At 65.5% G+C, this 27,902-nt stretch overlaps 2 protein-coding genes and 2 non-coding genes across 4 annotated transcripts; all 4 read right to left on the bottom strand.

The window, feature by feature from the left end:
• Positions 1-58: 58 nt before the first annotated feature.
• On the bottom strand, positions 59-22,024 carry BAZ2A (bromodomain adjacent to zinc finger domain 2A). The gene is made up of 30 exons (XM_067314164.1): positions 21,941-22,024; positions 16,222-16,359; positions 14,071-14,661; positions 12,766-12,951; positions 11,673-11,894; positions 10,788-10,991; positions 10,632-10,692; positions 10,412-10,520; positions 9,892-9,993; positions 9,462-9,672; positions 9,232-9,293; positions 8,729-8,794; positions 8,449-8,640; positions 8,082-8,336; positions 7,323-7,537; positions 6,990-7,064; positions 6,590-6,752; positions 6,391-6,450; positions 6,156-6,291; positions 5,510-6,066; positions 4,838-5,063; positions 4,422-4,577; positions 4,182-4,345; positions 3,822-4,105; positions 3,596-3,728; positions 3,233-3,379; positions 2,893-3,119; positions 2,668-2,811; positions 2,058-2,492; positions 59-195 (listed from the first exon to the last, which is right to left on the bottom strand). Exons 2-29 carry the CDS (start codon positions 16,355-16,357, stop codon positions 2,324-2,326), a joined length of 5,253 nt encoding a protein of 1,750 aa, XP_067170265.1. The 5' UTR covers positions 16,358-16,359; positions 21,941-22,024; the 3' UTR covers positions 59-195; positions 2,058-2,323.
• A 2,193-nt stretch (positions 22,025-24,217) lies between these two features.
• Positions 24,218-27,871, bottom strand: ATP5F1B (ATP synthase F1 subunit beta). The gene is made up of 10 exons (XM_067314148.1): positions 27,710-27,871; positions 27,227-27,409; positions 26,716-26,890; positions 26,213-26,334; positions 25,757-25,941; positions 25,484-25,642; positions 25,152-25,274; positions 24,827-25,039; positions 24,533-24,734; positions 24,218-24,426 (listed from the first exon to the last, which is right to left on the bottom strand). The coding sequence occupies exons 1-10, from the start codon at positions 27,852-27,854 to the stop codon at positions 24,329-24,331; spliced, it is 1,605 nt and encodes a 534-aa protein (XP_067170249.1). The 5' UTR covers positions 27,855-27,871; the 3' UTR covers positions 24,218-24,328.
• Positions 26,013-26,086, bottom strand: LOC136994861 (small nucleolar RNA SNORD59). The gene has a single exon (XR_010886692.1). It is a non-coding gene; the product is annotated as a small nucleolar RNA SNORD59 (small nucleolar RNA).
• Positions 27,106-27,180, bottom strand: LOC136994862 (small nucleolar RNA SNORD59). The gene has a single exon (XR_010886693.1). It is a non-coding gene; the product is annotated as a small nucleolar RNA SNORD59 (small nucleolar RNA).
• Positions 27,872-27,902: the final 31 nt, after the last annotated feature.

Raw genomic sequence — 27,902 nt, 5'->3', positions numbered from 1 at the left:
CCGGGGGCGCGCGGCGCGGGGCACCCGGGCTCCCACAGAAACGCCTGACCACCGTGTGTCTATCAAACGTGAGTTGTTTATTCTCGTAACGCGACACGCACGGTCCTACAGCTCGTGGGGACATCACAGGCAACAAACAGGAGGGCTAGAATCTTTTTTTTTCTCCTTTAAACCTTATTAAAAATGAGATTGGTCCTAAAAATATAGAAAGAAATAAATTTAAATTCACAAAACCTGTACATTATCAAAAAGTCACTAAAACAACACGTTTGGTTATATAAAAAGGCGGCCCGGAGGCTGGAAGGGGCCGCAACATCTCAGCGTTGGTCGTTCCTTCCCGTTGCGACGGCCGGAGTCCCCGACCGAAGGGGCTTCACAAACAACTCGGAACGGGGTCAAAGAAAAATATATTCCACGTCTTAGAGCTTTTCCCCTCAGTCCAGATCGACGTCTGCAGCGCAGCGGGCACGGAGCTGGGCCGTGGCGGGGTGCGTTACCGGGGCGGGGGGCTACACGGGGGTCAGAAACCGGGGCAACGGGAGGGGAGAAAATTAACTTCAACCGAACAAACACGAGAACAATACGGAGACTCCCAAAAACTTTCCCACGACGGAAAAAAACCTGACAGATCCAAAACATTACTAAAAAACAAACCACAAAAAAAGTTTGTTACAGCGCAGTTATTTAGATAAAATATAAATATTTATGCGTAATATAAAGTCAGTTCAAATAGACTTCAAATCCACCTCTTATTTCAAAGCAAAAAAATAAAATAAAATAAAAAGTTTCTGAGGTTATCTGATAGAAAAAAGGCTACTTTTAAAGACGCCAGAGTGGGGCAGGCGGGGAGCGGGTGCGCGGCCGGCTGCCCCCTGCCCCTCTCGCCCAGGTAGGTTAGTTGTTTTCAGTGCTCTGTGGGGCCGGCGATGGGGGGGGACGCGCCCGTGGCCCCCACGGCGTCTCCGCGAGGCCCCGCCAGCCGCCGAACCGCCCCAGAGCGAGTACCCGTAATATCCTGGCTGGCGGGGCCGGGGCGCCCCCGGGCTGGCGGGGGGCTCGGCCCGGCCCCTCCGCCTGGGGCTGCCGCGGCCTCGGGGCGCCGGTGGGCGGAGGGGGGGGCGCGCAGCGGCTGAGCCGGGCCCCCCCCCCCCCCCGGCGCCTCCCCACTGAGGTAGGTGCCTGCTCGCTGCCCGGGGGCCTCCCCGCGGGCCGGGGCAGTGCGTGCTCAGGGGCGGGGGGCCGGCCCGGCCCCCCTCCCCGCCGAGTGCAGACCCCCAGCGCCCTGGCAGGGGGGTCGGGGTGGGGGGAGCAGGACACCAACACCCGCCTGAGGCTTCAAGTCCATGTTCTGGTGCAGGAACCGGGCCAGGCCCCCTCCCTACCCGGGGCCTGCAGTAGCGTCCCTGAGGGATCCCAATTTGGGGTGGGGGGGAGAGGGAGAGAGTCCGGGGGGGGGGCCAGGACCCCAGGCCCAGCCCTGGGGGGTCCTCGCGGAGGGGAGGGCAGGGGGGCTGGGGTCTTCCTGAGAGGCAGAGGCAGGGAAAGGGCTGGCCGGGGCCCCCCTGCCCTCCCCAATTTGGTCCCTGGAGCCAGATCAGTAGGGGCCGGCCGTCCAACACCCAGGCCCGGGAAGCGGGGCAGGAGCAGTGCAGGGAGCAGGGGAACTCCTACAGCAGAAGGGGTTGCAGCCGGGGGCAGGACCCGGGATGGCGCCCGAGGGGGGGACCACCCTCCCAGCTAAAGTGTCTGCGCGGTCAGGCCTGATGCGGGGCGAAGGGGTGATCCTGGCCCGGGGCGACGGGGGAGCCAGCGAGTGAGCGGGAGCAGCGTGGGGGGGGCTGCGAGGCGGGCGAGGGGTTAAGTCCACTTTACTGGCCGTTAATGCATGTACGACACTGCACAGGAGTGTTCTTACACATTCACTACGAACTATTGCTATTATTAAATATTCCCAGCAGGGGATTCGCTTTCCTCGTTTGTCAGGTGGGGGGGAGGGGTTCTGTTTTGTTTTTTTTTAATTAGAAAATAAAATTTAAAAGAAAGAAAGAAAAAAACACCTCTTTTTTTTTCTTTTTGGCTTACACAGTCTGTGAGTTTGTGTTGCTGGGGGCGGGGGGTCCGGGCAGCGGAAAAGGGCTGCGGTCCCTGTGGAGCAGGGCTGGGGCCCTTTTCGCGCTGGCCAGGGACCGGCCTCCGGGAGGAATTCAGCAGGCAGCGAGATCAGCTCCAGAGGAGTCAGTTCTTAGCAAGGGCGGCGGGAGGGGTGGCCTGAGCCCCCGCCCGGGTGTGGGAAGGCAGGTGGGTGCCCCGGCCCGCCCCCCCTTCACGGGTTAGTAGCATGTTTTCCCTGATAAAACTCCTCCCACCGGCTCTCGAAGAACTTGCGCATGACGTGCCCGGCTTTGCCCACTTCGGAGTCATCCTCGTTGAAGGTCTGGCAGTTGTCAAACACCAGCATGGCGTCGGCCGCAAACTCCTCAGAGCTCGTGTACCTGGGGTGAACGGGCAGTCGGGAGCCGGCCAGATCGGGAGCCCGTGGGGGCTCCCTGCCAGCCCAGCTCGGCCCCCGCAGTGCGGCTCACCCGGCTGCAGCAGGCGGCCACGCGCCCCCACCCAGCCCCAGCCCTCCGCGGGCTCCCGCACGGCCCCGGAGCGCCCTGCACTCACCCGCCCCGGAGCAGCCGGGTGCGCATGGTGGCAAAGTCCATGGGGTTCTTGATGATCTTTCGGTAGCCGGGCACCAGGCGGGGATTGACGGGCTCCAGGAAGGGCCAGGCGTCCTCGTGCGACTCCATCTCCATCAGGATGATCCTGGGGGTGGATGGACTCGGTCAGGGGGAGCCGAGGGATGCGGCTGCCCTTGTGGCCGCGGACCCCTGCGCCCCTACTCACTCGCAGAAGGTCAGGTCGCTGGGCTGGCTCCGCAACGACGCGCACCTCCGCTTGGAGGGGGACAGGCCCTCGCCCGAGTAGCGGGGCACCGCCAGGCCCTCGCGACGGCGCGAGGCTGCCCGGCGCCGGGGGCTCTCGTCCACCTCCATGAAGCCCACCCCAAAGAGACGCCCCCGTTTCCGCTTCTTGCCTCTCCGGGGCGAGCTGGGATCCCGATATTCCTCCGCCTGTGGGGAAGAGGAATGGGGTCACGGCCTGAGCAAGCCGGGCTCCCGGCCCTGGGACACCCCTGCGGGGGGGAAGTTGCTAGCTGATGTCCGGGGACTCCTCCGCGACCTACCTGGGAGAGGCAGACAGAGCAGAACCAGTCACCCTCGGGCACCTCCGTCATCTTGGGCCGGTGGCAGTAGAGGTGGCAGCCACGGTCACAACCATCGCACAGCAGCAGGTGCTCGTCGTCGTCCCCGCGCCGGCACACCAGGCAGGTCTGTGGGCAGCAGGGGTCAGGCAGGTGGCACGGCATGCAGGGCTGCGCGGGCTTGGTCCCGCGGAGCAGGCCTCCCCGTCCCCACCACCCCGGGCAGTGTGGCCTCAAACCCGCAGCCATCCTGCGGCAGGGAATTTGGCCAGGCACAGCCGGGCCATGCTGAACCCAAGGGAATTTTGCTCTCCTGCCTGTCAGGGACAGCGTGGAGGCTCTCACCACTTTGTTGACCGACTTCTCCCAGGCGATGGACTTCTCCAGCTGGTAGATGCACAGGGAGACCTGGGCCGCGCTCCGGCACCGCTCCAGAGTCTGTCGCCATGTCCGGATTCGGGGAGTGATCTCATATGCACTAGGGAAGGTAGGGAAGGGAAGGCAGTGCTAAGCTGGGCCTGTCCATATCCTAATTAAACTGGTCCCAGCTGTGGGAGGACAAGGCACTTACATCTCCGTGGTGCCCAGGCTCAGCTCCTCAGGGTTGCTCAGCACCGCTTTCTCTACCACCACCTCATGCAGCGGCCAGAGCGGCTCCTTCAGATAGCGCCGCTCCACGTTCTGCTCCAGCGCCGCCAGCCGCAGAACCGCCAGGTCCAGGGGGTTGGTGTGCTCCCGGCACAGGGGCAGTCCTTCCCGCCGGTTCTTGATGGTGATGTCTTCCAGGGGCTCCACCTTGTGCTCACAGTACTGCAGGTCATTCCGCGTGGAGTCGGGGCTGGGACACGTCCAGCCCTGCGAGAGAGAGACAGGCTCAGAGGAGGGCAACAGGCGGAGGGTAAGTCGCCAGCAGCCCCTTCCCAGCACCTACTCGTATCTGCAGATCTGCCATCAGCACACGCTGTTCCAGCTCCTCTACCCACTGCAGGATGGAGAGGTCAGTCTCATAGGCCCTCTCCATCACTGACCACTGGGCCAAGGCTTCCCGAGACACAGAGGCACCGGTTGCCTCTGGGCGCAGGTGGAAGATGGGGTCTGGGGGGAGAGGAAGGGTTCAGCAGGGAAGGCGCGGAGCTGGGCATGTGCCCCGGCCCACGCGAGCAGCCCTTACCAGTGGTGGTGCGCAGGCAGACCTCCCGCAGGTAATCCTTGTGCTTGGTGAGGTGCTTATGCAGAGCTTTCTCCCGGATTCCCCGAGGGTGCAGTGCACGGGCCACTGCCTCCAGCTCTTCAGGGTCCTGCAGCCACCACCAGCCGCTCTGCATCTCTGCAAGGCAATGGCACACAGCCAGCTCAGCACCTGCAAAATCCTGCCCCAGGGCCCAGCACAGCAGGGAGCGGGACCCAAGAGCAGCTGTGCAGGCCACTGCCTGCTGGACACACTGTGCTTTCATCAGGGAGCAGAAAATCCAGGCCATGGCTCTCTCATGCGCACGCCTTAGTCTGGGAAGAGCATAGTTTTACCCATAAGAGGATCTTGGGTTTCTGGGCAGGGCAGACAGGGAAGGAGAGGGGCAGGGGGCTCACCAGGGGGAACAGGCTGCTCGGTCAGCTGGGTCAAGTACTTCTGTTCAATCTGCTTGAAGAACTTTGTAGGGGGCCGCCCCCGGCGTTTGGGCTGCCCTGGCGGGTCTTGGAGCTTCTCCAGGCTGCTCCGACTCCTGGGGCAGGCGCCATGGACCCTGGCGCCAGCATGGACCGGTGTGGAAGCAAGCAGGGGAGACATGGGGTCATCTGCAGGGAGGCCGTTCAGCTGGGAGGAGACAGAGCAAGTCAGAGAAGGGCCAGCCACACGCCCGCTCCTCGGGCCCCCGACCCCAGGCGCTGCAGCTGCCCACGGCTGCCTCCGCTAGGCAGCTCCTTCAATCCTTGCAGCCTTGGCCCAGAGGTTTTGAGGGCAGCAGGACCAAGTTCCCAGCGTACAGGTGTGCAGCCAGAAGGACAGCATCTCCCTGGCCACTGGGGTCACACGTGCCCAGGCAGAGGATCCCCCCACCTTTCTCCTCCAAAGACCCCAAGGCAGGTCCCTTCCCCATCCCTCAGGACAGGCAATTTCCCAAGGGGTCACTATATGCTGAAATGGAAATCCTGGACGACAGGCAATTTCCCAAGGGGTCACTATATGCTGAAATGGAAATCCTGGACACAGCCTCCCTCCTCCCCAGGGCTCCCCTCCGCAGAGGATGTCTGAGCACACACCTGCCTGGCCGAGGCCTTGGGCTGCTCCCCCCGGTGCTGGCTGCGGGGCTGCGAGCTGGCTCTTGGCGAGGGCTCGGCTGAGGAGGTAGCGAGGGCGGCACGGTCGTCGCAGGGCGTCCGGGGCAGCAGGTTGAACCAGGGCCCCTGATTCTCTGTAGCCTCTGTGGCATCCTCCTCCTCTGCTGCAGCGTCAGTCAGGGCTTCAACAGGCAGGAGCCCCGAGTCCCCCTTCCCAGGGCTGCTGTCCAGGGTGAGCACGGAGTCCTTGAGCAGGGATGACTGCGTCTGGCTCAGCCAGGACAGGAAGGCAGACTGGCTGAGGTCGTGCTGGCTCTGGCCCAAGGGCACCGAATCCTCTAGGACCCCGTTGACAGGAGGAGGTTTGGGCCCACAGTGCTGGGGCAGCTCCTCTTTGCTCTTCCGTGGTCGGCCCCGGGAGCGCGAGGCTGTGCAGTTCGTTCGGTTGGGAATGGGCACGTCCATTGGCTCCTCCTTGACCGGGGAGACGTGGGAAGCCACCTTCTCCTCGGTGCGCTCCTCCGGCACTGGCTCAGCCACTGCAAGGGCAAGAAGAGGAGATGAACCATGTGGAACCCCTCCAGATGGGCCTCCAATGTTGCCCCCCCGGGAACCCTTCCCCACTCACCTTCCGTACCCTCCACAAAGATCCCACCCAGGTGGGGCAGGACCCAGTACCGCCGCCGATACCGGTCCTGGCCCAGAGAGGCTGCCCGCAGTGTCTGTGAGGAATGGAGCAGCTTCTTACGGAAGAACATCTGCCTCTGTAGGGAGAACACAGCGGGGTTGAAGGGCTGGGAGGGGCCCCCCCAACAGAGCTGCACCAGCAGCCAAGCCCAGCAGCCCCGTCCCTGCCAGGTCACCTTGGCTAGCTTCTCGATCTGTCTTTCTAGCTCAGGGACGCTGGATGCAGAAGTGTCAGCCTGGGAGAGAGAAGAGACCGGTCAGAGGAAAACACTGGCAGAATTAGGAAGAGAAACCAGGAGGCCGAGTTCCCAATCTCCACTGTACGCTGGTCCAAACTGCTCCCCACGAGCAGCTGACCCCACACAGGCACGTCACCTCCTCATCCCTGCGGGATTTCCGGCCTCGGCTCTCCTCCTCCTCCTCCATCTCCAGGCCATTCTCCTCTGTGAGGCGAGAGCTGCGTCTCCTCCGCCCATCGTCCAAGCCCGTGATCTCTGACTCAGGACGGCCTGTCTTCTTGGCCAGGGCAATCTTCAACCTGCCAAGCCACAGCAGAAGTGCACTATACGTGCCACTGATTTACCCTCCATTCCCCACAGCTGGCCAAGACACAGTTATAGGACAGCCTGAGACACTTCTTGTGCAGGGTCCCATCTCCAGTGGGGAGAATAAGGGAGCAGAAAGGAATGTTTCAGAGACAACAGAGCAGCTCCCAGCCACAACAGTCCCCGCTGGCAGGTCATGGATTTCACAGGCTGCATTTGGGAGCACCCACCTGCGCAGCCGGCCCTCGATGATCCACTTGTTCTTCCTGCAGTTGGACATGTTCTCCAGGGTCTTGTCAATCTCACTGCAAGGAAACGAGGGGCTCAGCTGCAGAGGACTAGCTCTACACGGCACTGACAGGGAGGGAGATGGGCCCACATGGGACACGAACAAGCCCAGCCTTTCCCACCCTGTGCCCAGAGGCCACGGTAGCACAACCCAGGGGAACTCCAAGGCCTGGCAGCACACGCCGGCAGTGAGGCGGCAGGTGCACGGCTGCACTGTGGTCAGCCTCAGTGGGGCCAGGGTGCAAGAGGACAAGTTTTGCACCCCCCTTGCTCACTTGATGATGAGGGCACTGCTGTTCAGCTCGTTCACCAGGAAGGCCAGGATGGCTGCTTTCTTGTCTGGGGGCAGCGCCTGGAAGGGCTTCGTCCGCAGCCCATCACACAGGTCGTCCTCCGCCCCGTACGCCATGAGGAAGCAGCGCAGGATCTCAGAAACAGTGTCACGGTTCAGGCTTATCTCTGACACCTTCTCTCCCAGGATCTTCAGGGACTGGGCAGAGCAGAAGGGATGTTTAGGGAGTCCCCTCCTGCCCACTGGGAAAAACGGGGGATTTTCCAGGGCATGAAAAGGACCCCAGCACCTCACGGATGGGAAAACCAGGGCCAGGCAACGCAAACCCAAGTGGGAACGAGCCCAGGGGTGTCCTAAGAGAGCCAGGCTGGGCCTGGTGAGGCATCTTGTCTGTCATGCTCCAAGGCCTGTGCAGCAGGACAGATGGCTGGGAACTTCCTGAAGGCTGCCTCTGGGGGCCGAGAACATGTGGGATGAGGCCAGAGCCAAACATGCAGAGAGAGAGGGGGCGGGAGGCTGCGCAGCCCTTGGCTGCGGCAAGAGAAGCAGAACCCCAAATCACAGCGGTCTCCTGTCCAAGCCTGCAGGACCCTGCGCCTCAGTGGAGCACCAGCCCCACCACCACCCCTAGCCCAGATGGAGCAGCAAGGGAACGGGGCAGGGGACACGGATAAAGGGGGAAATCCGCAGCACAGCTAGGAGCCAAGGCCAGCGGCGCCAGCAGCGCCCTTCGCCAGCTCACCTGGCAGTAGGGAGGCAGGCCAGGGTCGTAGAGAGCAGCCTGCAGCAGCCGCACCAGCAGGTCCTGCACCTCGCCCGCGCTGTCGCCCACACCCAGCAGCCCCTCCTGCAGCGTGCAGAGGCTGGGCACGTCCTTGGCTGGGTCGAAGCCCAGGACCTTGCCGTAGCTCTGGAGGAACTCCACAACGGTGAGGCAGTTGGAGAAGGCGCGGCTGGGCAGGATGAGGCCTGGGATGCGGGAGAAGGCTGGCAGGGGCTGCAGGAAAGGAGACATGACACTCAGGGGGTGCAAGGCACCAGGCAGGCAGGTGGCTCATTAGCTTTGCCCAGCCAAGTCCCTCTGCATCCTGCTTCAAGGCCCAGCTGACCTGATGGTCCCCCAGGCACATGTCCTCCGTGGGCTTCTTCATCTCCTCCAGGATCAGCTGCTGCCGTCGACGCTCCTCCAGGCGCCTCTGGGCCAACAGGCTCTTGTCCACCTTGCGAGTCGCTTTGCTCTTCTTCTCCTTGGGCCGTACCTTTTCCTTGCCCTTCTCTGTCTTGCCCTTCTTCTCCTTGGCCTGAGGACAGATCACAGGGGTCACATGGGCAGAGTGACTCTGTCCCCACTCCCCCCTTCCAGGTCCCCTCGTACCCCCATGCACTCACCTTGGACTTCTTCTTGGCCTCCTTTGCTTTGGGAGATTTTGCTTCCTGCTTCTGCTTGTTCTTGGCCTGGAAAGGACAAGATCCAGCTCAGGGAATCGGTGGCCAAGGTGAGGCCTTCCCACATCCGGGAAAACAAAGAGGCAGTCCCCTTGCCCCTGGCTGCTCTGCTGGGGTAGCTGCAGTGCCCTCGGCCTGGCCAGCCCCCGGGTTGCAGCCCCAGTACAGCTGGTGCCATGAGGTCAGGCCCCACGCACGGCCGCACCGCAGGCTGGGCACAGCTCACCGCATGGGAGGCAGCGGCGCTGCCAGAGGAAGGAACTGCTAACGCCCGCCCTTGTGGGAACGGGAGGCTCCCGAGGCACCCGGCGACTGGCAGAGCCCCAGGAGGCAGCTCAACCCCAACCGCTGCTGGATCCAGAGCCACAGGAGGCCAGACAAGGCCCTGGAGACAGCTCCTGCCAGGACACCCCCCGCCCCACCCTTCCCCACGCTGCCACTCCTACCTTCCGCCTCATTTTCTTCTTGATTTTGCTCATTTTCAACTTGTCCTCCTCACTGAGCACCTCTGCGAGAGTGGAGAGGAGGGTCAGTGATCGGGACAAGGCACTGGGGCTCTGATGCTGCTCCAGAGCCAGGCTGCGACTGGCTGCTATCTCTGCCCCCGGAGACACCCCGAGCTGGAGCAGGGTGGCACAGACCCACTGAGGGGCACGAGGCGCCAGGGAAGGGGTACCTTGAGCTTCCAGTCTCTTCAGCAGCCGAGCATCGGTCTTGCTCAGCAAGTCGACCATCTTGACTTTGGGAGGCCGGCCCCGGCCACGCTTCACAGCGGGCGTCTCCTTGGGCTTAGCCTTCTCTGCGTTGCGGGGTCGCCCGCGCTTGCCTGTGATGGCCTGGATGCGTGACGGGATTTCCTCAGGGCTCAGCTTTACCCACTGCAGACCCTGCAGGCAAAAATCCAGGCTCTCTCCTAGAAGGGGCGCCCTTGCTGCCGGAGCAGTGTCCCAGCCCACGGCACAGCCCCTCTCCCAGGCTCCCAGACAGCCCCTGGGGAGCTGCGTGCTCAGCGCCTGCTGGCGCGCGGGAAGGGTAGCTCAGCCCAGGCAGCAGCTCCAGGCCAGGCTGGCCTGGGGCTGCGCCTCGCCTGCTCCCCCAAAACCCACCTCAGGCGTGTCCCGCTCCTCGTAGAAGTCTCCAACGGGCATACGGGGGCTGAAGCTGAAGTGTTCGCGCCGGACGTCCTGCACCACATTCCTGCTCAAGTACTGGGAGGAGGAGGAGAGCTCCGTGAGGGGGGCACGGGGCGGGGGGCAGGCTCAGCACAGCCTCTTCCGCAGCAGGGACGCGACTGCTGACAGCGACGCCTGCACCCTGAGCCGGACAGCAGCTGCTTTTGGGTAGGAGGCAGCCATTGCCGGCCTGGCAGAGAACGCAGCTGGCCAGGGGTCCGGTGGGACCGCTGCTCGCTGCCGCTCACGTGGTGCAGCCTCCTCGAGCAGGCTGGGCAGCTCCCGCACCCAGCAGGCTCAGTAGCTGAACGGAGGCATCCGTGCTCTGTGATCAGGGGTCTGGCAGAGGGGGTGGACACGGGGCAAATCAGCAGCCCTGGTTTGGCTGGTTTGGGGGCAGGCCTCCTCGCTGACACTGCTGCTGCTCTAGCCCAGGTCACCCCGGCGCTTTTACCTTGATCACCTCCGGGAACTGCTTCATCCTCTTCCCACAGGGCCCGTAGTACCACGTCTCCCCCTGCCAGCGGTGGTTGCCCTTCTTGATCCGCACCTCTCTCCTCCACCTGGGCACAAAGATCGGCTCAGCCGGGGCCCTGCACAGCCTCGTCCGTGCAAGGATCAGAGCCTGCAGTGGGGCTGGTGACAGGGCAGGGGGAAGGGACGGCACCACGTACCCGTGCTGCAGGGGGAAGCGCACCTCCTCTTGGGTGGCAATGCGCCTCCGTGGGACATCACCTGCCAAGACAGCGGGACCCTTTGCTCAGCAAGCGCTGGCGGAAGGGCCCGTCGCCCGTGGCTGGGGCAGCCAGGGGAGGAGTCTCCTTGCTCACCACCTGCTGACGCGCCGAGGGGGGCTGCCTCTTCGCTCTCTCCTTCAGGCGCAGCTGAAGTCTCCGGACAGCTGTCACCAGCTTCTTCCTCTTCCTCTTCTGGAGAAGGGATTGGGGACTCCGGCTCCAGCGGAGGGTCAAGCTCCAGGGACTCCGACTCCTCCGGCCCGGCGTGACTGCTGCTATTCAGGTCTACGCTGCTGTCTGCAAAGCCAAGGTCAGGGACGTCACCGCCAAGCTCTGCTCCCTTCCCGCTCCGCCCATGAAACCAGACATCCCCCACCCCCGTCCAACCATGGGGGAAAATGTGGCTGTGCATCCCCCTCCCGGATGCCGCCCACGCGACAACCCAGCTACGGCCGGACCTGCAGCCCTCAGCTGCGTGCCCACCGGAGCGGAGGAGGCCCCTGCGCCCGGGCTCACACCCGGCAAGGGTGTGCTAAGGGCAGTCGCTTGTAACTGGGCAGTCTTCTTCCCTAAACAGGCTCCCCGGCTCCCCACGCAAAGTGCCGGCAGGACCGGCCATTTCCAGCACACACGCCCCAAACTGGAGCTCCCTCGTGGTTTACGCTCCTGACACAAGGGCTTCGGGACGCGTGGGGTCCCAGTTCTGCTCTCATGTACTTCATCGTGCCGGCCCGGGGCCTGCAACCCGGACACAAAGGTGCTGCTGCAGAAAATGCAGAACAAGGGAGACTCCAGGCAGCAGCCCTCCCCCCAGCCCGCGGGGAGCCAGCTGGCGGATACGGCCTGAACGGCTGGCTGGAAATGCAGCCCTGCCTGCTGGGACTTGTCGTCTCTGCTGGCCGCGAACCGCTTTGCACAGCGCCCTGGAGAGCTTCCAAGGCCACTTGCAACTGGCTCTGTCCCGGGCATGACACATACCTTGCAAGACAGCCTCCCCCAGGACGGGCGGCGAGCTGGGGCTGGCGAAGAGCGAGTGGGAAGGCTGGCTGTCGTCCGCCAGCAGGCTGAAGGAGCTGGAGTTGTTGAGGGAGGGGCTGGCAGAGCAGTGCAGGCTGGACATGTCAGGGGGCTCCTCCAGGGGGGATTTGTCGCTCACCAGCTGAGAGTCGTCCATCTCGTAGAGGTCTCCAGTCCCCGGGTCTGGAGGGGGTATCAGCACCAGAACCTCAGCCGGACCGCACACGGGGCGCTCACGCGGCTCCGAACACGTCAAGGGCAAACAAACCCACATCTCCGCTCCCGAGAGCCCTGCCAGACCCGCTGGGAAGAGCTGGCATCGGGGGTTAGCAGCAGGACCAGCTCGGGAACAATTAAACCCCCCCGGGCGAAAAGGGGCCGGCAGGAGAGGGGTTAAGGGATTTCGGCGGCCGCGGCAGCCCCCAGCCACGCCCCCTCCTTTGGGAAGCGGAGCCCAAAATGGCCGTGATGGTGATGGTGATGTTCACCAGCGCGGAAGTTCAGGCACCGAGTAACAGCTTCGTCACCGAGCTGGGAAGGGAAGGGATAAGGTGGAGGAGGGCTGGCGCTCTGAAGGGGGAAGCCGGCACCGCAGGCCCGCCCCTCGCCTGGGAAGGCCTGCCCAGGGCTGGCACGGCGCGGGTAGGGTAGGAAGCAGCCACCGGAGAAAAGCCTCAGTCATCCCCGGCTGCCTGCCCCGCTGCCCGCGCAGGCAGCACCGCTGCGCCGGCCCGCGCCGCCCTGGGGGAAGGGGCAGGAGCCGGGAGGATGCTCCCCGCGCTAGGGACGGAGGCGAGGAGAGGAGGTGGGACGGGCTTCCCCATGCCGCGCGGTGCCCGGGCCTAGCAGGGCGCTGCGGGCAGCCGCACGGCCCCCGCTCGGCCCTCCAAGCTCCCCGGAGGGAGCGCTGCCTATGTAGGAGGAGGGAAGCTCAGAAACTTCTGGCTCGGGCCTTCTGCGTGACCTCGGCCCAGAGAGCTGCCTGTCCTGCCCACCGCGGCCCCGACACCCGGATCCGGCCCAGTCCCCCCGAGCAGGGCGGCAGCTGCCCTACCTCTGGCCAGAGACTCAAAAGGCTCCAGAGGGTCTTCGCTCAGGATGTGAGCATCTTCCAGAGGAGTGGTGATAGGAGACGCGTCCCCCAGGCAGCCGCTGGCCGTGTCGGGTGCCAAGACAGACGCCTCCTGGCTGAGCGGCACCACAGCTGCAGCGGACCCGTTGTAGCTGCATATCTTCAAGTCTAAAGAGAACAACCAACCAAAAACAAACCCGTGATAGCAGGATGCGTTAGCAACAGAGCCCGGGGCCTCTGCCATCCCTGCCTCAGGGTATCGCTAAGCTCTTGTGTCCCAGGAGGCAGCACAGCACTGAGCTCCTCCGCTGCCAAGCTGTGCGGAGCCGGGAGCGGGGAGCCAGCAGGGCTGGCTGCGTCTGTGCACAGGCCCCGAAGAGCAGAGCAGCTGGGGAGGGGAGGGGGCGCATGCGGCAGCCCTGCGAGAAGCGGCCTTTCAGCCCAGCTCTTGCACTGCAGGGCCTGGCTGCCGGCTCCTTGTGCCACGTCAGAGCCGCAGGGATGGCGCCGGAGGCAACGGGGAGCTGGGTGGCCTCGCTTCGCTCCCAGCCGGCTCTGGCCCAGGGCTCTTGCTCAGGCTGGTGGTCACTCAGAGCGCTCCGGGGTACCATGCCGAGGCTCCCACTGCCCAGCCGCTTCCCCTTCCCAAATCCCCACGCTGCAGTGGCTCTCTCTTTGCTGCCTTGCCTCCTCCAGTCTTTTCCACCCAGGCTCACCCACCACGGGGCCCCCTCAGCTCTTCCAGAGGCTGGGGGTCAGTCCTCATGTATTCACTCCCAGCCACGCTGCTGGGTTCTCTCCTGGAAAGCTGGCCTCGAGGAACCCCTCTGGGGCACGGCGAGGAGAGCAGACAGGAGGCTGTGCTTCCCAAACCCGGGCTGCACAGCAGCAAGCCTTTCTGCTGAGGTGGGCCACACGGTCCCTTTGGCACTGAAAGGCCCTGAGCTGCAGCTGCGTCTCATCACCCATATCCACACATGGAAGAAGTAGCAGGAAACATCATCCTGCCAGCAAATTACATTGGCAGGCTGCATCTGGCCTGATCTAAGAGGATCCCAAGACCTACCCTAAGCTGTGACAGACAAAAACCAGTCTGGTATTCAGGGCAGGTGGGGTTAGACAGGCCAAATTTCCCAAAGGAGTAAAAGATCCAACTCTCCGTTCGGTACACAACCAGAAAGCCAGGTACCCGGCTTCCATCATACGGCTACTCAGGAGTTGGGGTCACTAAGGTCTTACAAATAGGAACCGTGCCCCCCCAGCATCCAGCAGCGCCAGGGCCCTTACCTGGCTGCGTGTCTTCCAGCTCCATGCTGCCCACCAGCCCGCCCCCGTTCTCCGAGATGGTAGGGGAAATCTCTTTGGCTGCGGCTGCGTCTTCCTCGTTGGTGCCCGACTCATCCTGCGGGCACTGGGGGAGCGAGAAGGATTGCATGCCGGAGCTCAGCATGGGGGAAGGCTGGGAGGCCGCGTAGAAACTAGCTGGCCCGTTCTGCATGAGCTCAAAGTTCTGGTCGTGGAAGGAGTCGTACAGCTCCTGCGAGTCAAAGTTCAGCCCCATCGAGCTGGGGGTGCCGTTGCCCCAGAACTCCTGCCCTGCCCCCCTCAGGTTAGTGTTGTGCCCTGGGGATGACTGCCGGGAGCCCCCGATAATGCCGTTGAGCGGGTACTGTCCGAGGCTGGAGAACTGGGAGATGATGGGGCTGCTGTCCTTGAGGTTGCCAGTGCTGGCAGGCTGGTACTGCGAGTAGTCCCAGAGACAGTCGTAGGAGTGGAGGTGAGGTGTGCTGGAGGAATGCGTGGTGGAGGTGAAGGTCCCTGAAGTACTAGTGTGAGATACAGTAGAGAAGCCATTAACATTCATACCCCCATTCAAACCTGCAAAGAAAGAGAGAGAGAGGGGAAGAGAAACTGGTTAACAGCATGGCACTGAGCTGCAGGCCCCCGCCCAGCACGTCCATCGTGGGGAGCAGGGGATTTCTCGACGCTGCAGCCTCCCTCCATGAGAACCCAGCCAGGCTCCACCAACAGCAAACGAGAGGGTTTGAAGACAGACAGAGAAACTATCCCAGCAGCCGCAGAGCTTCCTGCCCTGCCAGTTCCCCATCCCGACCTGCCCCAGCACAGGCAGCCTCGATACACAGCCCTTCTCCCTGCCGCAAGGACCCTGCTCAAAGACAGGATCTCTGCCCCAGGGCAGCAAAGGGCGAGGGCACAGTGGCAGGTTTCAATGCATCCGGGCAGAGCTCGCCCAGGTACACGTCAGCCAGGGACGGGAGCATTTGTCCCCTGTCTGGCAGAAGAAGCAGAGCAAAGATGATAACTGGGCAAGCTCACAGGGCTGGGACCTCGCTGCCCTTGTAGCGACAGGCCACAGACAAATTCAGGAGGCACCACGCCAGCAAGGAGCTGCAAGCCAGGGCAGAGAGCTGAGCTGTGCGGAGCCACAGCTGCAGGATTTGCTTGGCAGGGCAGCGACGCAGCCCTGGCACAAGGCCAGGAGACCCCGACCATTGCCCAAACCCAGACGAAGCGGGGCAGTCCATCTCCCCCCACCCCTGGAGCCCCCCAGGCACAGCTGGAGCCTCCGGGAGCGGGAGTGTGCACAGGCACAGCTCTCCCGTTAGGCAAAACCGGCCCAGCCACTGGGCTTTGCCAGCGTCTAGATCAGAGCAACAGGAATCCCAGGAGATTAGTCAAGCACTTGGCAGGGCTGCCGCAGGGATCAGCTGACCAGCCAAATCCATGCAAAGACCCCGTTCTGGCAAGGCCTCTCTTTTCTAGGCCAAAGCGATTGCAAGCACACAAGAGACCCCTCCCCGACTCTTCCCCAGTCCTAGCGCAGCCACTCAGGATCCACAGCGCTCGCTGGCTGGGCGACCTGCCTCCCAGCCATGCTAACCACTGCTCTTTCATAGTCCCTTCATGTCCTGGCCCAGGAGAGCCTGGCCGCGGGACCACCTCCTCACTCTCACTCCTACAGGGATGCTCCCAGGGGCTCCATGGCCCAGGCTCCCTCCTCCCATTACCGAGTACATGAAATCAGAGCGGGACCAGCGTGTGGGGTTAGACTGGTGCTGCCCTGCCGAGCCTCGGGGCAGGGGGTGCAGCTGGACTGCGCGATCGTGCCCTGCACGCACCCGCTGATGGTGCGCAGCTCAGCTGGCGCACAAACCTCAAGACACCAAGGCTCTCCTCGAAGCCAGCCCGGGAGCTGGGACTCCCCGAACTCTCTCCCCTTCGGACAAATGCTCACCGGCCACACCGCTCACCCCTCAAAAGCGAGGTCCCTGACTCCTTCTCCACTGAGAGCTAGTTGCTGCCTGCAGGACGCTCTGTCCCTAGAGACTGGCACACTGGGGGGGTGAGGGGCGTTAGGGGTTTCTACAGGCGGCCGTGCCCAGCCCTGGCTGCCCCTGCCCTCCCCGGGGCACTTACTTTTCCCTTGCGGGGGGAAGTTCATAGGAGACCCGTTCGTGTATAGGCTGTCCCCTGAGGAAGGCGTGGGTTTCAGTCCTGAGGCAGTAGGTACGGAGGAAAGGCCAGTGAAGTTAAAATGGTTGTTTGTTTCCATTTCTGAGAAGGGGAAAAGAGAGACACGGAAGGGTTAAATGCTGCCCAAGCCTGGAGGGACAGGGACTTCCAGGCCATTAAGAACACCCAGCCCGGCCACCCCCTCCGCGGAGCAGGGCGCGGGGACCATCTGCCCACGAACCAGCCCAGCCCTGCCCCGGGTGCCTGCTCCCAGGCAGCGGAGGCGCTACCCAAAACCCTCTGCTCCCGAGAGCTGGGGCAAAGAGCTGCTCCTTAAAAACAGGCAGTGCCGGAGAGAGCTGTGTGGAGGAAACCCTGAGGAGAACATCTTGCCTTTCAGGAAGCGCCTGGAGGCAGCGGAGAGCCCCCAGCCCTGCAGTCGCTCCAGAGAGAGCACAAGTGGGGCAAGGGAAGGCAAAGAGCTGCCTGCTACTAACCGATAAAGCCCTTCAGGGCAGCAAAATCCCCCTCACCTGGGACCTCAAGAGCCTTTCAAAAGCAACAGAGACCTCCGCGCTACCTCTGCAACAAGCCAGCCCCCAAACCAGCAGCCCTACATTAGGCAAGCTGCCACCTGCGTGAGTGTAGGCTTGTCACCACGCTCCAGAGTCCCCAGGGAAGGCTGTTACTGAGAAATCTCATTTGCTCCCCGCATGGACTTCTTTCCGCATTAAACTCAAACGCTCTGCTCCAACTTGCTGGCTTCCCAGGGCTCCTGACCCAGTGAAGGGTGAGACCGTGGCGGTGGCGTGGTGGGAACTCTGGCAGGCTCCGAGGAGGACGCCAGAGGCAGACCCAGCAGAGACTGCTTCTCAGTGAAGCATCGACTCCCCCTCGGAGAGCAGGTTTCTGACCTTGCAGGGACTCGGCAAAGCCTCAGCTCCAGCACTTCCCAGATACAGAAACGCTACTGCAGAGATGAGCAAGCCCATGAAACGGGACTGAAAGGAGACTGCGGATGCGGCGGGGGCACCTGGCTGTGTGCTCCTGCTGCTCCCGCAGCCCGGGGAGGCGGGTGCCTCCGCGGCACAGCCCGGGCGCGGACCGCGATGCCGGCGGCCGCCGGACAAAGGGCAGACAGCCGAGCGCAGCTGGGCAGCCACCCAGGCCGGGCGGGACGGAGCACCTTCCCCTCCCAGAGCCCAGCTTTCAGAGACGTTTATTCATCAACCGTTTCAGGGGAGGATCTGGGTTGGCCTCATTTTACAGACAGGAGAGAGCAGAAGCCCGGAGATTCAGCAGCTCTGGGCCTCCCTGCTCCATGCACCAGGGCATGCAGCCCCCCTCGCCCCAGCTCCCCAGGGAGGCCCAAACTGCCTGCAGTCCTCCAGCACAAGGAGAAACCTGGCCAGCTCCTCACCCCAACGCATGGGGCTCTGTCCTCCTACAGCAGCTCTGGGACCAGCCCTCCAGGGTCCCAGCGATCGCAGGGAAATTCCTGCTTGCAGAGCCAGCTCTAGGCACAGGCCGGGAGAGAGGGGAAGAAGCCATGCCGATGACCTTCAGAGCCCGAGATGAACAAACACTCCCCCCTCCAAACCAGAAAGCTGCTAGTATGGCTCCTGGCAGTGGCCAACCTTGAGATCAGGACCTTGTTGTGCCAAGGGCACTGCCAGAAGCCGCCTGAACAGCTATCAAGCAGAGGAGCCACGCAGGGGCAGGGAGAGCAAACAAAGCCGCAGGGAGAGCCAGGGGCTCTGCCGAGCCCCAGCAGAGACACGGCAAGAACCCGGGTGCCTCGGCCCCTCTGGGAGCATCCCGGGCTGCCCATGCAGCCAGCAGGCCCCAGTGCTGAACGCGGCCCCGGCTGCCCAGGCACGGGCCCCGCGCGAGGCCGTCCCAGCCGGCTTCCCCGCGGCCCCCTCCGCGACGCTAAGCCGGCTGAGCCGCGGTGCCCGGGCTGAGGGCAGAGGTGGCGCGGGCACCGCCAACCTTTGCAGGAAGGCTGTCACCCTGCCGCACAGAGGACGTGGTGTTTCAGCCGGGAGCTGACAACACAGCCCATGTTGAAACCAAGATGGGGGATTTCATCACATTCCGGCCTTGTTTCTTCCAGCGCAACAGCAGTGGACAGTGCGCCGGCTGCCCGTGGAGCCCTCTCCCAGCAGTCTAAGGACACAGCAGCTGATTCATCTGCTCGAGAAACCCGTATGGGTGGCGACGTGACTTCCACACACACATCGCTCCCGAACTTCCCAAGGTGGCCCGGGGATCCTCCCCCGGGCCGCCTGCTCGCCAGGGAGCAGGTGGCATCCACAAGGGAAGGCGCCTCGCTCCGCCGCCACCGCCTCCCCGCGGGTCCCCCAGCCTCCGACTCGGCCCAGCCCCTGCTCCCGGACTCCCGGCAGCCGAGAGCTCCACGAGTTCGGAGCCTCCTCGTGCACAGCCAGCACGGCAGAAGGCTGGACAGCCACAGTGTGGTTAAAAAAAAGAAAAAGCCTTTCCGGTACCACCCAGCATTTGATGTGTTGGCTGGGAAAGCCGCTCCCGGGCTTTTAAAGGTCAGAGGAGGCGGCGAAAGGACGTGCCAGAACTGGACAGGTGGCTGCTGCAGGTCAGCATTAGAGAGACTGGGATAAACTGGGCGAGCGCCAGGTAAAGGGAGGGGGCAGGGAGGAGAGGTAATTAGAGGGGAGAGGAGCCAGGAGGAGAAGCACAGCAGCTAAGAGGGGAAAATAAAAGCAGGGAAGATGGGGAATTAATTACAATGAGCGCTAGTGACAGAGGAGTTTAAAGAGAAGGGAGATTAATAGAACAGGAGTGGTTCAGCTAATAGGGTTGGGGTTTGAGAGCAGGAGCAGCAGTGCTGACTACTGGGAGAGCAGCTGGCCCCGGAGAAAGGGGACAGCGGCGGTATCTGGGATTTATCCACGGCAACGCTCGCCCCTCTCGCCCTTGGGTCTGGGGACCAACCGCAGGCCCGGCCCTGGCGCGGGGACGCCCCAGGCTCCATCTCCTGGCTCCAGGCACCTCGGCACCTCCGGCCCAGGCCGGGCGGGAGCACTGCCAAGCGGTTAGCGCCGTGTTTATCCAGGCCCTCTCCGGCCCTGACCTCCCCCGCTCGCTCTGGGCGCGGTGCTCGGGATGCCATCACCTCCCCACGCAGGAGCGGGCGCCCACCCGGCCCGGCAGCCACGCTCCCCTGCCCGCCGCACCGGCCCCTCTGCCCGCGGGCACGGAGCTGCTCAGCCCGGCAGCGGCATCCCCCTCTCCCCCCCCAGCCAGCACATTATAAAATGCGAAGCTGCAAACTGGGCCACGGCTTGTAACTGGAGCCTACCACTTAACAGCAGAGGTGAGAATTAGGGTGAGCGCTCTGGATGCAGCTAGCGCTTCCGCACACGCTCGCGAGCGGGGAGGGAGAGGGCAGGCAGGGAAGGGAGAGGCTGGTCAGGTCTGCAGGGACGCGCGGACCCGGCAGAGCCGTTTGCAGCCCAGAGCCCCGGGACCGGGCCGGCACCACCAGCCTTGGATGGGGATTTTAAACACGCAGCAGCCTGGGTTCGCGAGAGGGAAGCGGATGGGAAGGCGGGTGGGTGGCTCGCTTGCGTTTTAATTGCGATTGAACCAAGGCAGTGACAACGTGCGTGCACAGGGGGTAATTCCTCCAGGTTAGATTTCAACCTTGCTCCCGCAGGGGAGTTGGCAGAGCCAATATGGCAGCAACTGCACACGCCATCATTAAAAAGAAAAAAAAAAGAAAACACAAACCTGTTTGCAGCAGCGCCTACAACGCACCCAGCACTTAACCAACGCTTGGGCCTGCTCCGCTCACAAAAGGCTCAGCTAGGAGGTGATTTTATACCAGCCTAATTCAACCAGCAGGGACATGCTTACCCCTGGCTTCCATCTGGCTCGCCCATTGATGGAAGCACGCAGGCACCAGCTGAACCGCGAAGCGCCTGTTCAAAGCCAGCAGAGCCCTGCTCCACATGCAAAACCCGCACCTGGTTCAGCCGAGCGGAATCAAGGCTGGGTGAGCGGGATACACCGGCTCCCGGGGCCAGGTGCCGTACAGGGGGCTGACAGGTCAAGGAGAAGGGCCCGAGGAAGCCCTGGCTCCTGCCCAGGGTCTGTGTCACAGGCCTGCTCCCGGGCGAGGCGGCAGCTCCTCGCACTGCGCTCACAGGGAACAGCTGGCGGCAGATAAGGAGGAGGGGAAGAAAGCACACGCAGGACGTCGGGCCCCAGCCCGGCTTTCGGCAGCCAGCAGCCCTGGCTGGCAGGAGCCGACGCGGCCACGGCCGCCAGTTGAGCAGCGTGGGGCACTGGGGAAGGACGGCCGGTTCCCCTTCTCCTGCATCTGCGGCAGCGTGACCGCAGGCTGCCCTGGGCCCCAGCGCTGGCAGGGAGCAGGGAGGTGCTGTGTGCAGGAGAAAGCCCAAGCACAAACCCGGCTCCAGCCAAGAGCCGCAGGAGCCCGAGCAGCTGAGCAGGGCGCTGCGGAGGCATGCGCGCCGGCACGGAACGCACGGCTCGGGTTAAGGGCTCTCCTAGCTCAGCTCGTCCCTGGGGCCTGCGAGCAGCTCAGGGAATCCATTGCTCTAAATTGAGGGGGTGGGGAAGGAAAGTTATTTATTTTTAATTGACATTGTTCCTTTGAAAACACGTTTAAAAGCACCCCCGTCCGCCAGCAAGAGGGCTGTGTGGCCAGCCGGCCGCGAGACCCGGGGCTGATGCGGCCAGGGAGGCTTGGGAGCACGGGGAGGTCCAGAAACTGAAACCCAATCTGATTAAAAAGGACATTTCAAAAACAACGAGAGACGCAACAAACACAGCTGCCATTTCCCGGCCACTTCCTGCAGGAGGGGGAGGGAGCGGAGGGAAAGGCCGCTGGCACCGGGGCTGCGGAGCCGGCCCGGCCGCCCCCCCGCCGCAGCTGCCCCCCCCCGCGGGATGCCCCGGCCCGGCCCGGCCCGGCCCGGCGGGGATTCCTCCCCCCCCCCCCCGCCACGCAGTGCCAGCCCGGACGCCCGGGTCCCTCCCGAGGGCAAGGAATTCCCCCCCCCTCCCCGACTGCAACGAACAGCGCCCGCACCCCCCCCTCCCCGAGCCGCCGGGTCTCTCGGGGAAGAGGAGGAGCGACCGGGGAACCTCCCCGGCACCGGAACGGGGCGGGGGGGGGGGAAAACACGACCTCACTGGGGTCCCCAGAAAGGGGGGGGGCAACACGACGATCTCCCAGGGACGGGAACGGAGTGGAGTGGGGGGGGGGCTCACCGGGCTCCTCGGGACGGGAACGGGGCGGGGGGGAGGGAGGCGACGACCTCACGGGGCTCCCCGGTAAGGGGGGGGGAGGGGAAGCCTCTGAGGGACGGGAACGGGGCGGAGTGGGGGGGCCTCACGGGGCTCCCCGGGACGGGAACGGGGCGGGGGGGGCCTCACGGTGCTCCGCGAGCGCTGGGGGGGCCCCACCGGACCCGCCGCCGCGCTCCGAAACGGGGGGGGGGAAACCTCACCGGGCCCCGCGGGGCGGGGGGGGCCGCGCCGGGCTCCCGGCTCCCTCAGGGACGTGGGTTCCGCCACCGGCGCGGCCGCCAGCGCGCGCGCCCCCCCCCCCCCCCGACCGTTAACGGCCGCCGCGGACCGTTACCCGCCCCCCGGCCGCCCCCGGCCCCCGGACCTGGCGAGGCGGCGGTGCGGGCCCGGCGGGCGCCCCGGGCCCGGCTCACGCGGCGCGGCGCGGGACGGGGCTCCGCATGGCGCGGCCCCTCAGCGCGGACCGGACCGGGCCGGGCCGGGCCCCGCCGAGCCGAGCCGAGCCGAGCCGAGCCGGAGCGGCGCAGGGCAGGAAGCGCCGCGCGCCGCCGGGCGGTCCTAGCGCCGCCCCCCGCCGCCGCCGCACGTCACCGCCGCCGCGCTGGCGTCACCGGGGAGCGGCGCCGCGCGTCACGCGGGGGGCGGCGCCGCGCGCCCACGTGGGCGGGATCCCCGCCCCGGCGGCGCGGCCGGCAGGGGGATCCCCACGTGCGACCCCGCCGCCGCCGCGGGCGCCCCCCGCTACGGGCCGGGCCCGCGGCCCCGCACCGCGGCCCCGCGCCGCCGGCGGCATCGCGGCTCCCGGCGTGGACCGCACCGCGCCGCGCGGCGACCCGCAGCGCCGGTGCGGGCGGCCCCGCGGACGGGACGGGCCGCAGGAGGCCGCCGGGCCTGGCTCCGCCCCGGCGCAGCCCCCCGCCCCTGCCACGGCTCCGGGGGCCCGGGGGCCCTGCTCGTCCTTCCCCCCCCCCACACACACACCGGGAGAACCCGGTGCCGCCCCCGCCTGGGCTGCTGGGGGAGGACCCAGGCGTCCGGGCTCCCACCCCCCCGGGATCCCCGGTGACGTCACAGGGCGCCGGGCGGGCACCACGGGGGGCCCGAGCCCCTGCGGGGGGGGAGGGGGCGCGCGGGGGGCGCGCGGTACCGGGGGCGGAAGGGGGCCCGGCCCGGAGCCGGGTCCGTGTCCGGTCCGACGGGGCCCCGGGTGGGGGCAGGAGCCCGGCTCGGCTCGGCTCAGCCCAGCGCGGCGCGGGGGGGTTCCGGGGCGGGGGCGGTCGGGCCGGCGCGGTCCGTACCTGGCGGGCGGCGGTGCCGGTGCCGGTGCCGGCGCTGTCCCAGCCCCGCGCTGATGTCAGCGGCGCCACCGCCCCTGCCGGCCCCGCGCCGCCATTTAAAGGGGCAGCAGCGCTCTGCGGCGGGGAGGGGGGGGGCGGACGGGACACCCCCCGGGCCGGACCCCGCGGGGACCCCGCAGGACCCGCCCGCGCCCCCGAGATCAGCCCCGAGAGCCTCCCCCGCGGCCCCCCGTGCACCCCCGGGCCGCCGCCGCGGGCCCCGCTGCCCCTTCCCCGACGGGGCGGGGGGGAACGTCCTTCCCCCCCCCCCCCCCCCCCAACCGGCGGGGCAGGGCGCGGCCGGGCCGGTTATCGGAGCCGGGCGGTGCCGCCGAGCAGGGGCCTTGGCCCGGTCGCCCGGTCGCGGGGCCAGCCGGGCCCCGGCGGAGGGACCTGGGAGGGGCCCCGAGGGCAGCAGGCACCGTCCTGCCCCCCAGCTCAGGCCGGGGCTCGGCGCTGCCCCGGGCGGGGGGGGGGGGGAGCGGAGCGCTGGCAGGGCCGGGGGGGGCAACCCGCACCCCTGGGGCCCCCCCCCCTCCACCCCACCGCGGGGCTGGGGCCACCCCACCTCTGCCCCCACCGGTGTCTGCCCGGGGCGACCCCACCCCCCCCCTCCCCGGGGCAGCCCCCGGCTCTGCCCCGGCGCGGTGGAAGAGCCCCTTCTCCCCCTCCTCCGCCCGGGGCAGGGCCTGGCCGCGGCCCCCCCGCGCCGGGCGGCCCCGGCGGGCGCGCAGACAAAAGCCCCATCTGGCCGGGAGCAGGCTGGAGCCGAGGCGCCCGCCCGCAAATGGCTCTTTTGTGCTTTTGCAAAATGGTGAGAGCGGTGGGGGGGGGGAGGCTACACCAGAAGCAAGGACGAGCCCGGCCCCCCCCCGCGCCCCCGCCTCTGGCCAACTGCTGCCCCCCACCCTCGGGGGCACCCGGCTGCCTCTATGCCCCTAGCATCTGCCCCCCAGCCCCACATAAGGCCTGGACGGGGTGTGGGGGGGTGACCCAGGCTCATCTGTCCACTCCCAGCCCAGCCCAGCGGGCAACCACACCAATATGGAGCTGGGCACAGCCCCCCCACCATGTCCCCCCACCCTGCTGCCCCACAGATCTGTCCCCTGGCAGATCCCCTCTCTGCCCCACACCAGGACAGCGCAGTGGGGCAGAGCCCCCCCCCCCGGCAGGGTGCTGCAGGCTCAGCTCGCCTGCGTGCAGCCGCTGCAAAGGAGTAGCCCAGCCTTGCCCCGAGAGGCTTGTCTGCCCCCAGGGCTCTGACCCCCAGCTCCCCTCTGAGGCCCCCCCCACGCATGGCTCCGTTCACATTTTCGCCAATGTTTTATTGGAAACTTTAAATACTCTGGACACAGGCCCCACACGGAGCCGGGGGACGGGACGGGGAGACCAGCTCAGCTTGGGTTGGGCGCTGCTCACGCATGCTCTTCGGCCAGCTTCTCGGCCTTGGCCACTGCTTCCTCGATGGGCCCCACCATGTAGAAGGCCTGCTCAGGGAGGTGGTCGTATTCACCTGAAGAGACATGGTGCTGTCAGTGCGGGGCAACAGGGCCCCACCAAAGCCCTGCCCAGGACCCCCCCCGGCCCCTTCTCCGCTGCTGCTTGCACGGCCACCTCACCTGCCAGAATCTGCTTGAAGCCCTTGATGGTCTCCTTCAGGGGCACCAGTTTGCCCATGTGGCCGGTGAAGACCTCGGCCACCTGGAAGGGCTGCGACAAGAAGCGCTGGATCTTGCGCGCACGGGCCACTGTCAGCTTGTCCTCTTCAGACAGCTCATCCATGCCCAGGATGGCGATGATGTCCTGCAGGGACTTGTAGTCCTACGGGGCAAGACAGGGGTCTGTGAGCAGCCTGCATGGGGCTTCACGCCCCCTCCAGCGTTGCCCACAGGGGTCTGCCCCATCCCCCTCACCTGCAGGATCTTCTGCACGCCGCGGGCCACATCGTAATGCTCGGGCCCCACGATGTTGGGGTCCATGATGCGGGAGGTGGAGTCCAGCGGGTCCACGGCAGGGTAGATGCCCAGCTCGGCGATGGCGCGGGACAGCACCGTTGTGGCGTCCAAGTGGGCGAAGGTGGTGGCAGGGGCAGGGTCAGTCAAGTCGTCAGCGGGCACATAGATGGCCTGGGGAGCGAGGGGACTGTCGGCCGGAGGCAAGCGCCGCGCAGACGGGAGCCCGGCAGCCCGCGGGGCCTCCCCCAGCCCGGCGGGCCCCAGCCCAGGCCCCGCTGTTAACCTGCACAGAAGTGATGGAGCCCTTGCGTGTGGTCGTGATCCTCTCCTGCATGGTACCCATGTCGGTCGCCAGCGTGGGCTGGTAGCCCACGGCAGAGGGGATTCTACCCAGCAAGGCTGACACCTGGGAGGGAACGGACCTGGTGAGAGACCCTACAGCCCCCGAGCACGGAGCCAGCCCCGCTGAGGGGGGCCTGGTGCTGCTCCTGCAGAGGGAAGGCCCAGCCCAGGCTGGCCAGTACCTCAGCACCACCAGGAACCCAACAGGCAGGGGGACACAGCAGCAAGCCCAGCTGCCCTACGGTCAGGGCCCTCCCTGCGTCAAGCACACACCTCCGAGCCAGCCTGGGTGAAGCGGAAGATATTGTCGATGAAGAGCAGCACGTCCTGACCCTCCTGGTCCCTGAAGTATTCAGCCACCGTCAATCCAGTCAGAGCCACTCTGGCACGGGCACCCGGGGGCTCGTTCATCTGCCCATAGACCAGAGCAACCTGCCAAGCAAGACTCAAGCATTAGCAAGGCGCTGCCCTCTTTCTCTCACTCCTCGTGCTGAGTGGGGCACAGCAGAGCAGATGACTCCCCACCCAGAAGAGGGCCCAGCGCACCTTGGAAGTGGTATCTTTCAGGTTGATGACCCCAGACTCAATCATCTCATGGTACAAATCGTTGCCTTCACGGGTTCGCTCCCCCACGCCAGCGAACACTGAGTAACCACCGTGAGCTTTTGCCACGTTGTTGATCAGTTCCATGATCAGCACTGTCTTGCCGACACCAGCACCGCCAAACAAACCTGGGAGGGAAAGGGCACCCTGGTCAACCTGAAGTCAATCCACCTGCCCTGAGGTCTTTCTTCACCCCTTTCCTCCTCAGATAATCAAATGTTGCTTCAGCAAGCTCAGAAGAACGAAAGTCAAATGGTTACTCATCAGCGAAGGAAACTCCTGCAGAGGGACTAGCCCTGACCCTCGGGCGGGGGGCAGTGCAGGCCCTGGGACTGCTCAGCAGCGATGGCACTGTGCCACTCCACCCCCCCCCCCCCCGCTTCTCTGCATCCAACATACCGATTTTGCCACCCTTGGCATAGGGGGCCAGCAGGTCCACCACCTTAATCCCTGTAACCAGGATCTCCTGTTCAACGCTCATCTCCACAAACTCAGGGGCTTCAGCATGGATAGCAGCAAACCTGCAGCACAAGACAGAGCAGGGCTGAGCAGCAGAACCGGGTCTCCTCTGCCGGGGTGCTGGGCACACTATCCCAGCCACCAAAGAGACCGCTGGTGCAGGCGCAACACTGCTCACCTTCCACAAGGGCATGTGTGCAGCAAGGATGTACAAAACCTGGTACCCATGTTCATCTGCACGGTTTGGGCACCTCTGACCACTTAAAACAACCCCAGACTGCGCATACATCCGGCTACGGCAGTCGCTGCGGGGTTACAGGGAGGCTTCTCTCATGGGGCTGGGAAGCAGCAGCCACTTGAACAGCCTCCAAACCCACTCCCCACCTCCAAAGCCCGGCACAATGCAGGTCTGCAAGGCCCACAGCGCTCCCAGCACCACTCACTGTTTGGTTGTGATGGGGCCCCTCTCATCAATAGGCTCCCCGATGACATTCATGATCCTGCCCAGGGTCTCAGGGCCAACAGGGATACGGATGGGCGCACCGGAGTCCAGCACCTTCTGTCCTCTCACTAGGCCTTCTGTCCCATCCATGGCAATTGTGCGCACAGTATTCTCCCCTGCCAAGGCCCAAGGACACCGTTACACCAGCGCCCTCGAGCTGACCCCGGAGCACAGCTGCTCGCAGTTTCTCCAGGCCCTGCCAAGGGAACAGTCTAGTGGGAGCAGTGTCAGGAAGGGCTGTTCCAAGGTGGGAACCAGGTGCAAAAGAGCATGAAGAACTGAGCCCAGGCCAGGTACCCAGGCTGCAGAGCCCTGCAGCAGCCATTTTCCTCCTTCTCAGACTGAAATCTCTGGCTTCAGCACGCTCAGAAGAACGAAAGTCATAGAGATACCTCATCACAGGAGGACCCCTCCCGCCCCCTTCCCCAGCCCCCCCGGCGCAGGATGCTCACCCAGGTGCTGCGCCACCTCCAGCACCAGGCGGGTCTCCCTGCCCTGCACCTCGAGGGCGTTGAGGATGGGGGGCAGCCCCTCGTCGAACTGCACGTCCACCACGGCGCCGATGACGGCCACGATGCGGCCGGTGGCGGAGCCCGCCTTGGCGGCGGGGGCCGGCTGGGCTGCATAGTCGCGTCCTGGGGGGGGGAGAAGGACGGAGGGAGGCGAGTCAAGGTCAGGCGGGGGCAGAAGCGCCCCTGGGCTCGGGGGGGGGGGCGAGGCCGGGCCTCCCCGGCACCCCCAGGAGGTGCCCAGCACCTCGGGACCCCCCGCGCTGCGACCAAGGGCTGCCGCAGCCCCCGCGCACCCCCGCGGGCGCCAAGGCCCCTGCACCCCCCCGAGCTCCCCCCGGGCTCCCCGGCCCCGCCCGGCCTGGCCTTCCCCGCGCCCGCAGCCCGCGCAGGCCCCAAGGTGACCCCGCGGCCTCCCGCACTCACGCGCGGCGCTGGCGGCGGCCGGGCCGGCCGCGCGGCCGAGGAGCAGCGGCAGGAGGTCGCGGCCCGGCGCGGCCCCGGGGTTCCGGAGCAGCGGGCAGGCGGCGGCGGCGGCGGCAGCCGAACGGCGACCCGCGAGCCCCAACATGGCGGCGCCGACTGAGCCCCGCGCCCCGCCCGCCCCGCACAGCCCCCC

The sequence above is a fragment of the Apteryx mantelli genome, chromosome 33, assembly GCF_036417845.1.
Source record: "Apteryx mantelli isolate bAptMan1 chromosome 33, bAptMan1.hap1, whole genome shotgun sequence".
Lineage (NCBI taxonomy): Eukaryota > Metazoa > Chordata > Aves > Apterygiformes > Apterygidae > Apteryx > Apteryx mantelli.
The sequence above is the reverse complement of the archived record's forward strand: the minus strand, read 5'-3'. Positions and strand labels throughout refer to the sequence as shown.